Below are 10,794 nucleotides of genomic sequence, written 5' to 3'. Positions count from 1 at the left end.
ACGCGTCCTAGAGCGAAAAGGACTTTAATTCGTAACACCCCAAAAAATTTAATAATCCGCTCAAAACCTAAAAAAATTGCAATTTTTATATGAAAAAGTTATTTTGCCTATATCTCCTTAAAAAAATTTGTTCAAGCTATTACAGAGTGCAGACGCGTTTGTTTTCGCTCCGATAAAACATTTAAAAACTAAAGTTAAACAACGAATTACCCAAACTGGGCCATCTTTGTTGCTGATTCACAAGTGGGGGAACCGTTGAATTTGATTGCTGCGGCCTGCTGTTGGTGTTATTGGCAAGTTTCGACATTTAAAATAAATCAAAATTGTTTTACAAGTCACAACAAGTTGGAAATATCACTGGAAATTTATATTTGTTCTGTTAACCGATTGTACATTCCTTTGGTATTATCCTCACTTCGTAAACAATAACAGCTGTTAACAACCATCTGTGCTTGAGTTGAATTATTATACTCAACACATTTAACTACCTGTTTTATTACTCATACTCACCATAACTGAAATCACCTGTAGTGGGATTCTGTATTTCTTCACGATAATCGCATCGTTAACGTTGTCTACGAAAAAATGTGTTTGCACTAACGATTGAGTCATTCTGCAAGTAATCTTTAACAACAGTAGTTATCTCTTATTTTTGTTTACAAAAAATTGTTGGTTCACTGGCAACACTACCAAATAAAATGTAAACAAAATTAAAAATACAAAGGAGGACGAACAATATCCCTTAAATATTGTTATAAAAGAGCTGCGAAAACCTTAGAAAAGTGAGTTAACTAAATTTAATCACAATTCTAATTTTTAATATGTACTCCTTTAGCAGCATGTCGGTAAACAACGCAGCTAAAAGAAGCCGAGCCTCTCCCGAACAGTTAACTCAGATGGTTGACTACATGACCCAGAATCCTGGATTTTGTGGAGGACAATTTCAGAAATTGCATGGTAAATATGAAAATGAAAAAAAGTGGAGAGAATTGGCTGACCTTTTGAATGGAATTGGTGGTGCAGTAAAGACTGTTGAACAATGGCAAACGGTAATATAGTTCAAAAGTTCATACATTTTTATATTATGTGAAATCTGTTTTTGCAGGTATGGAGGGATTTAAAGAGTAGAACCAGTGTTAAAGTCAGGGACCGTAAAAAACAGATGGCGTTGACTGGTAACAATCCGATTTTGGAGGAGTCGATATCGGAACTCGAAAAGCGTGTAGTTTCATTAGTTGGAAAAAGCTATATCGAAGGACATGAGGAAGTTAAAGAAAATATTCCATCGGAGGAGGTGATACGAGTTCATACTTTCAGAAAATATATAACATTGTTTTCCATTAGGCCCTCCAACTACGCATGGAAGAAGGCGAGGACATAGTTTACGATATTCCATCATCCCCAAATAAAAGTGAATCGTACTACGAATTCAAGTACGAAACTCCCACTACATCAAATAAAAAACCAAGAAGGAGAACTCCAAAGAAAGTATCCGAAAATGAAGTACAAAACAAATTTTTGGATATTGCCAACAAGCAGGCGGAATGTTTAAAGGTATTTGTTACGAAATTCTATAAAATAGCATCAATAAAGTGGATAGTGATCTGCGTGAAAATGTACCTACCAGAAATATAAATCGAGACCCATACAATATATAGTAACCAACACATTTCCTCATTTATGAGGTTTACTAATAGCTCTTTCTTACACATTTTTTATTTTAAGTTATTGGCGGAATGTGCTGCCGCAAATGTTGAGAACGTTAAGATGATGGCGGAGGCGACAAAAACCCTAGGTACAGGAATGAGTGCAGTAGCAGAAGCGTTTAATAATTTGGCTATCTCCATAAACAATCTGTAAGTATTCAAGCTAAGCCCGGTTCTATATTCATTCATCGTGATATTTTTTGCCAAATTCACATTTATTGTTTTATAGTTTTTATTTCAATAAATATTTTTCACCAATATATACTCCATTTTATGTTTGCATTATAATTTATTTTCAGGCAATGAAGTTGGCAACCAAATGATCTTTTCTTACTTATTATCACATTGAAATCGTCTTTTAATTTTTAAGGTGTCTCTGAGGCTTACAATATGAACTTATGATTTTTTTAGTTTTTAGTATAAAAAGGCTTAGCTTTATAAAAATGTTTTTATTCTTTTATTAGTGTATAATAAATTAATAATATAATATATAATTAACTTTAAAATTCAGTCCACTTGTTTTCAATTTAGAAGAAACATAAAACTATGTGAAATTATTTGTAATGAGGCGGTCTTGGATACGTTTTGCTACTGATGATATTGTGTTGGCTGTATCACTATCAATTGTGTCTGTATTATACTCTAAGAATTCGAAATCTAGGAATTCTTCCCATTCTTCCTGTCTTTTGTGAGCTAGATAAATGTTGTGAAAAGTTGCACAGGCGTTAACTACCATACCGACAAACACGGGGTCATACAAAAGAGTTCTTTGGCCAGATAGGCACCTCCACATTGCTTTTAGTACTCCAAAGAGCCTTTCAATGGGATTTCTTGCTTTACATAGCGCCTCATTGTATAAAAATTGGGCTTCCTTCTGGATGGTTTGGTAGTGGTGTCATAAGCCATGGCTCCAATGGATATCCACAATCTCCTACGAATTTAATTGCATACCTATAGTTAATCTTCTAATGTTGTAAAAGAAATCACAAACCTATTAAAAACATGTTATGTTGTCCATTTTCAAAACTTCGCTGCATAACTCTTCGTACTGCTGAAGAGTTCCAAATGTACGAATCATGTCGAGCTCCCGGAAATTTAGCGTTGACGTTAAGAATTTTTAGATTTGGATCACATATCTATAATTGGTAAAAACTTTTGAGGTTTTCAAACTTTTTAAGAAGTCACTTACCATTTGCACATTTAATGAGTGGTAACCGTGGTGATTTACATAAGCTTCTTCATGGCTTCGTGGCGCCAGTATTGATACATGGGAGCAATCAATTGCACCGATGGTTCCACCAACAAATGGCGCGGCGGCGGAGGCAAAAGTAGCTTTTGCAGCTTGACGCTCGATATGGGTCATTGGAAATTTTACATTGGAAAATAATAGATTTTTATTGATTGCATAGGTCACACGATGAATACATCGACTTATTGAGGGCTGACTCATAGATATACCCCATTGCTCTCCTACAGGACGTTGATAACAACCCGTCGCATAAAAACGTAGTGCAGCGAGAACCTACAAACATAAAATTTATATTTCGTTTCGTACCTATTCCTACACTATACTCGTACGTACCTGTTTCTCTGTGGATAAAGCATTTACCCTTGATCCTCTTAAGTCTCCATCAACTTGGTGGACAAGTTCATGTGCCATTTCCGGAGTAAATCGATAGAGTTTACGAAACTCTTCTGTGCTTAAATCAAATGGATTTTCCATATCTCGAAGCATACGTTTGTCCCTTGTTTGAGCATCATTATCCGATGTATTTTGTGAAAAATCGAAAGCCAAATACTCAAACGCCATCACAAATAAATATGCCTATTTTATGATCTTGAAGTAAACAACACATAATTTGCCGTCGTTTAGTTCACGACTGTTTTATATGTTAACGAAAACAGCTGATTCTAAACAATACCAAACATTGTTTAAAATGGGTACCGAATAACTTAGTTGTTATTTTTCTTGTTATCCCTTCTTAACGATGCGATTCATCGTTAAAATTGAATACAGAATCCCACTACTGATCTTAAATTTACGCCTAAAGGTATACTTTAATATTCAAATATATTTATTCATCACAACTACCAACATCATTTCAAACCATAATAATACCTTTGCACAAGAAAACAATACATATCAATATCCAAACATGAATTGCTCAAATCCGTTCAATAAAAAAAATTGAAGAACCAATGGTTTCATGTTGGCTATGCTATACCACATATCATGCCAAGTGTGTTGAGTTGGCAGCTCGAACTGCGGACAATCTTCGTGATAAAGGCCTACGTTGGTGCTGCAAAAAATGCAAAATATTCGATGTGGAATTCTATGCATTCTTTAAAAACACTCGTACAGAATTTGAAATAATCAACAAGGATCTTATTGCGTTGGTTGAGAAATTTGAAAAATATAAAGCTGTATTTGAAAATGCTTCTTGTTTAGAAAAATTTTTACAATCTACCATTGACTCAATTCGCAAGCGTAAAAAGCCAACAATTCGTGCAGAAGATACCGATCATTCCAATAATGTAGCAATTAACTCAAATACATCTACTGAACCAAGCAATCAATTAAACAGTACCGTTTCGTTTTCTACTGATCCAACACAAATACTATCACAGTCGACATCTTTTCCAAATGTACATACCTTACTTACGGCTACACCTTCTGGATCTAACAGATACCACACACCATTAACCTCACCTTTATCAGCTGTTCCTCCAAAACCTTTAGAAGTGGTAACACCGAAAAAAACAATTTTTGCTGCAAGATTTGCAGCTCAAACTACCATAGAGGACATATCCCACTATATTAAATCAAAATTGAATGGAGATTTTGAAATAAGCATTTTCAAATTTAAATATCGTGAAAGGCGAAGCAAATCATCCTTCAAAATTATTGTACCAATGGAAATCTATGACACAATTGTTAATCCAAATTTTTGGCCACCAAATGCATTCATATCTGAATATGTTTACAAGGATACTCCTCGTACAGACATTGCTTATTTACCATCTATTAATGTTCCAAAAAACTAATAACTTCTACCGATCATATATCTATTGTATATCAAAATGTTAGAGGCTTAAATACGAAATTACCAACTCTTTATTCACAGAAAAAAGTGAATATTTGAATCAAATACAAAAATTGTGAATTCAATTATTTTTGTATTTGATTTTCAGCTTATGACGAAAATTGTAAATCCAATTACCCAAACTGTAATTTCGTTGTAAAATTATTTTCAAATGATGGGGTATTTGTATTGAGTAGAAACGTAATTGGAATTTGGCATGACATTCAAATGAGATAGTAATCAATCTAAATACATTTGTACTTGAATCATATGCTTCTTTTCAATTACGTCGTAATTGAACTGAGTTAAATGTTTATTAAATTTTGTACGGTAAATCAATTAAAATCGTAATTAAGTTTAATACGATGGTAATCAATTTAGTACTGTAAGCCAATTACTTCTGTATTGAGTTCAAGTGACGAAGTAATTGGTGTTCCCATTTCATTCAATTACTATGATATTTGATTTAAGTATATAGATTATTAAATTCCCATAAAAATTTTTTATGAATAAATACACTGAGAAATGTTTTTTTTTGGTTTTTATTAAGATTAAGTTTTATTTTACAAACATATATAAGTGAAATGGATAATATAAAATAATACAAATTTATATAAAATATGGACGAGTTGGAGAAAAAAGCAATATGAATAATTGTGTTAAATCTATAACACTACAAATAAAAAAAAACTTATAAACGACAATTCAGAATAGTTTTTTGTAACAATTTTTTGTATAGATATGAAATACGTATAATTCATATATCAGTTAAAGATTGAAATGGTTTCAGATAATGTGTTGGTAAATGAAACAATTTAAGTTAAACATTATCAGATAATGTGTTGGTAAATGAAACAATTTAAGTTAAACATTATAAGTCAAGTGTTAAAATTTAATTTTTTATAACGGAAACTTTTTCGTATTTTTTTCTTTTTAGGCATGTCATAAAAAAAGTATTGAATGAAGTTATAAAAAATATCTGATTCTTCTGGATATTGTAAATTAAAGACATAAAATATTTTAAATATACTTCTTATAAATGCAAAAGATTCTTGCGAGTCTAAAATACTATATGTCTTCCTTATTGTGCACCCATTTTCATCAGAGTTTACCCTTTGATGCAAAGTCCAGAATATTGCAAATTGTTTCTGAAATCATAAGATTGCTTATTTACATAAGTATCGACTATATAATAATACAAACCTTGATTTGAAGCTGTATCCCCGTCATCGAATTTCTTAAGTAAAGTAGAGTTCGGCAATTTGGTTTTTAAAAATTTTATTTTCCAAAGATGTCCATGTAATTTTCATATCTTTTGCAAAAGGAAATTTTAAAGCAAAATCAATATCAATCTGAAGATAAAAATAAATATAAATTTATTAATAATCATATAGGTGCAAATCGGACGAAAGATATATATGGGAGCTATATCTAAATCTGAACCGATTTTGCTAATATTTTGCATATTTTACGAGAGTCCCAAAACACACTGACAAAAATATTGTCGTGAGGTCAAAGATTTCATGTCTTTAAAATACGTATACAAATTTTGCTTAGCATAGAAGTCGCATTTCTCTAAAATAAAGTTATTTTCCTTGTCCAAAAGTCGATGACTTAAAAATGGGTATCTTAACATGAAAGAAAAAATTTATAGGCTAAGGTCAACTTGTGCGAAATTTTAAGAAAACAAGTTGATAAATACGTCAATTATGACCACATCGGTCATAAATATATATGGCAGTAGGCTGTCCATTACATCTCTTTTAAAGATAACATGTTCTCTTTTTGTGTTCGTATCTTTTTGTTCACTCTCTTTTTTTTTGATGCCGTATTTTTATGTCCAACAGTGCTCTTTATGTACTCTATTAAAAAAAATCTTAGATTGATGGAATTTTATTTATTTAGTAGGAATTCGTCACAATTGTTCGCCACTAATTGTTTACTGGGTTAAATCTGTTGACAAATTAAAGGCCGGAACACAATTGCGACGTTTCGACGTACGGCGTTAAAATTAGAAATAGATGTAATTGAACGTACGACGTAAATACGCCAATACGTTGTCGTCGTCAATTGTGGGCGAGATCATAGAAACATGTGTGTTATATTTTTGACAGCGTATTTTGGAATTTGTTTTGTTTATTTTTTAAGAAAATGTGATTCTTTTGTTTTTTATTGTTTTATTATATATTTATATCGTTGTTTCTATCATTAGAAACTATTATTATTCGAATTTTGACATCAATAAAATTATTCATTATTTAATAAAGAATTTTTTATTGTAAACTCTTTTAGTTAAAATGTTCTCTTTTTTAAAAGCGAAAGTTCTCTTTTGAAAATTATCCATATGGAAACCCTATATGGCAGCTATATCTAAATCTGAACCGATTTTTTCCAAAATCAATAGCGATTGTCTTTGAATTAATGTACAACTCTGTGTATACTAAACGATGGGTCTCAGACTTTTCCTTCTTGGCTTTACATACAAATGCACAAACTTATTATACCCTGTACCACAGTAGTGGTGAAGGGTATAAATAGAAATAATGTAATTATATGTATATTCCAAAGCTTTTTCGCAAGTTTTAGAATGATCCAACTCAGGATGTGTGTAACATAAGTTTATACAACAAAAGAATTCATTTACATATTTTATTAAAGTTGTCTGTGAATTTTGCAAATTTTACGAACGGCTTTTGACGAATACACGAAATATATACTAAATATATTATAGTAACTTTCCATCGTAAGAAGTTAGTGCCGTGAAACATTCGTGATTCCGACTAATAATCGAAGAGTCTAAAAATTATTAACCGTCTTTAAGAGTTCTGTTTGCGTGAACGTACATTAGTATTTCGTAAATATGCTTGAGAGAGAAAGAGTTACTCTAACTCTCACACGTTAGACTTACAATGAAAATGTTCATTTTTACTAAGAGAATTCTTTGAGTGTAGTTTCCACAAAAAAAAATGCGTTTGACCAAAAACACTAGTATTTAGATAAAGGTACTTACCTGGCAGAAAAATAAAATATGATGCGCCAAAAATGTTATTAATGTAATCATTTCGACTCGCGGTACCGATACCACGGTTTATTTGCGTGTAAATTCGACCATGTATGTTACTTACGAAGTTTCTTAATAATAAAAATAAATGACATTTTATTGTTTCTATTTATTTATTTTTCGTTACGTAGCAACGTCATAAACAGTTTTATCAGGGAATTACGCATTATACTTAAATCAATAACTTTTATACTTGGCCCAATTGAGTATAGTAATTGATGTGTTGTGAATTCAATTACCAGAGAATTTTGATATTTTTGCCAGTTTTTCATTCAACCAATTATTTTCATGTTTGACTTAATAAAAATCGTATTTGATATAATTTTTTCATACAATTATGCCAATAATTGATTTTTATTTTGCTTCAGTTTTTTCTGTGTTCAAACAGTTTTGGTTTTGATTTTCAAATTTTAGCATTTACAGAAACATGGCTCCAGAGTAAGATTTACGATACGGAAATATTGTGTTCCAAATACGAAATTTACCGGTGTGATCGGAAAAGTACAGTTAAAAAGACTGGAGGCGGCGTATTAATCGCAGTCTCCACTGATTTTCCTTCAGAACAGATCCATGTTCCAGTTGCGGATAACATTGAAATTGTTATTTTAAAAGTAAATTTGGCTAACATTATATTATATATATCCTGTTCATATGTACCTCCTTCTTCTGATAATGACGTCTATTCACAACACCTATCGGCCATTAAGTCTGCCTTTAATTCTTCTTTACCGTCCGATATTTTAGTCGTCCTGGGTGACTTCAACTTATCATCAGTATCATGGATATTTTCTTCAGACTCTAATAGTCTTCTACCAATAACTCCTAATGGGCTTTCTAACGATTTTCTTCATTCCTTGTTCAATTTCGGACTTTTTCAGATAAATGATATATTTAATTCCCACGGCAAACTACTTGATCTAGTGTTTGTTAATCAAACATCGGATACTTACATTGAATCTTGCGAACCAATACAGATACATTTCATCCTACCCTGAGTGTAAATATATCTACTCCGAACCTCACCCCACGAAGAAGCGCCACGGTGAGGAAAGAATATTGCTTCGCAAAGGCAAACTTTACTAAACTTAGGTCATTGCTCTCAGAAATAAATTGGGGTAACGTATTATTTTCAAATTCGATAAACGAGCTGTCTTCTTGCTTTTACTCAATTCTATTAGATTGTATTTCTAAATCAGTTCCTAAATCTACAATTGATCGAACTTCCGGTCCTCCTTGGAGTACTAGAAACCTTTCACAGTTGAAGAATAAGAAGAATAAGTTATATAAAAAATTTAAAAGATCAGGATCTACTCAAGATTTTACAAAATATTTAGTTGCTAGGTCACAATACAACTTGGAAAATAAGCTGGCTCACAATAATTATTTAAGTAGGGTGAAGGACCAGTTGAAAGTTAATCCTAAATCCCTCTATAAATTTGTAAATTCTAAACGTCGTTCGAATTGTATACCGAGTTATATAAAATATGGTTCTATGTCAGCTGATAATGATATTGATATATCTAATATTTTCGCAGATTTCTTTGCGACTACCTACTCTGACAAATTCTTTAACCAAAATAGTATTTATCCCTACGATATAAGTAATACCAATCTGATCGACGTTTCGTAATTACAGAGGTATTTCAAATCTTTGCGCTATTCCTAAACTTATGGAAAAAATATTGACTGAATTGATTTCTCACCAGGTATCGTCTATACTTTGTACTTGTCAACACGGATTTAGGAAATCTCGATCAACGATTTCGAACATTTTAGAGTTTACATGTCTGGTAAATGAAGCCTTCAGAGGTCGTAACCAGACCGATACAATATATACAGACTTCAGTAAGGCATTCGACAAGGTTAATCATTCCCTTCTTTTGATGAAACTTGATTCAAGCGGTTTTGGAAATTCATTATTAAAATGATTAAAATCTTATTTAGTTGGTAGAACACAAAAAGTAAAATTTGGTTCGGCCATTTCTAGACCTATATATGTCTCTTCGGGGGTTCCTCAGGGGAGTCACCTGGGTCCCATATTGTTTTGTCTTTTTATTAACGATTTGCCAACGGTAATAAGGCATTCTAATGTCTTGATGTTCGCGGACGATGTAAAGATTTTCCGATCATTTTCTGATTCAGACGACCAATGCTATCTTCAGGCTGATTTAGACCAATTTTATGAATGGTGTAATGTTAATTTGATGGAATTAAACATATCTAAGTGTAAATTAATGCGATTTTCAAGAGGAACTCCTCTCAATACTAGCTATTATTTTGGATCTAACGAGATAGAAGCTGTAGATTCCTATAAAGATTTAGGTTTACTTATGGACCAACGTCTGAACTTTCGTAAGCATATTCTAATGGTAGTTAGTAAAGCTTACACTGCCCTTGGCTTCATGAAACGGTGGGGTAAAGAATTCAACGATCCCTTAGTCACGAAGAATTTATACACATCATTAGTGAGACCAAACCTGGAATACGGTTCTGTGGTTTGGGACCCTTATTATGCCATTTTTAAGAATATGCTTGAGTCTGTTCAGAAGCAATTCCTTTTATTTTGTCTTCGCGGACGTGGGTAGAACCACAGTTCACTTCCTTCATACGAACATAGATTAAATATCATAAGATTACCCTCATTGTCAAGTCGGAGGACTAAGTTAAGTGTAACTTTTATCATGAATGTTATTCAGAGAAAAATTGAATCAGAATTTCTCCTTAGTAGAATTGTGATTTAATTTAACAATTTAATCAACTTTATAATATTATAAACCTGTATGAAAATCGTGATTCATTAAAAAGAAATATTATTTTACTAAATAGATAAGAAATAATGTATATATTAGTCTGTAAGGATGCATGTATATATCTATAGACTTCAAATAAAAAAAAAAAAAATATACGTCCTAGGGCGAAAAGGACTTTAATTCGTGACCACACC

The 10,794-nt window shown here is 32.0% G+C and overlaps 1 protein-coding gene and 1 long non-coding RNA gene across 3 annotated transcripts; one reads left to right on the top strand and one right to left on the bottom strand.

Annotated features, from left to right (window-relative positions):
- Positions 1-563: 563 nt before the first annotated feature.
- LOC142234765 (uncharacterized) lies at positions 564-2,212 on the top strand. Of its 2 annotated transcripts, none has more exons than XM_075305944.1 (6): positions 564-782; positions 839-1,049; positions 1,106-1,294; positions 1,345-1,554; positions 1,726-1,856; positions 2,006-2,212. In XM_075305944.1, exons 2-6 carry the CDS (start codon positions 840-842, stop codon positions 2,010-2,012), a joined length of 747 nt encoding a protein of 248 aa, XP_075162059.1. In that variant the 5' UTR covers positions 564-782; position 839; the 3' UTR covers positions 2,013-2,212. The 2 variants fall into 2 exon arrangements, with proteins under 2 accessions (XP_075162059.1, XP_075162060.1); XM_075305945.1 differs by having other exon boundaries at positions 836-1,049.
- A 3,430-nt stretch (positions 2,213-5,642) lies between these two features.
- Positions 5,643-7,933, bottom strand: LOC142236982 (uncharacterized). Its single transcript, XR_012722289.1, has 3 exons — positions 7,800-7,933; positions 5,993-6,141; positions 5,643-5,937 (listed from the first exon to the last, which is right to left on the bottom strand). It is a non-coding gene; the product is annotated as an uncharacterized LOC142236982 (long non-coding RNA).
- Positions 7,934-10,794: the final 2,861 nt, after the last annotated feature.

The sequence above is a fragment of the Haematobia irritans genome, chromosome 4, assembly GCF_050003625.1.
Source record: "Haematobia irritans isolate KBUSLIRL chromosome 4, ASM5000362v1, whole genome shotgun sequence".
NCBI classification, from domain to species: domain Eukaryota; kingdom Metazoa; phylum Arthropoda; class Insecta; order Diptera; family Muscidae; genus Haematobia; species Haematobia irritans.
This window is presented reverse-complemented; position numbering and strand designations above follow the sequence as displayed.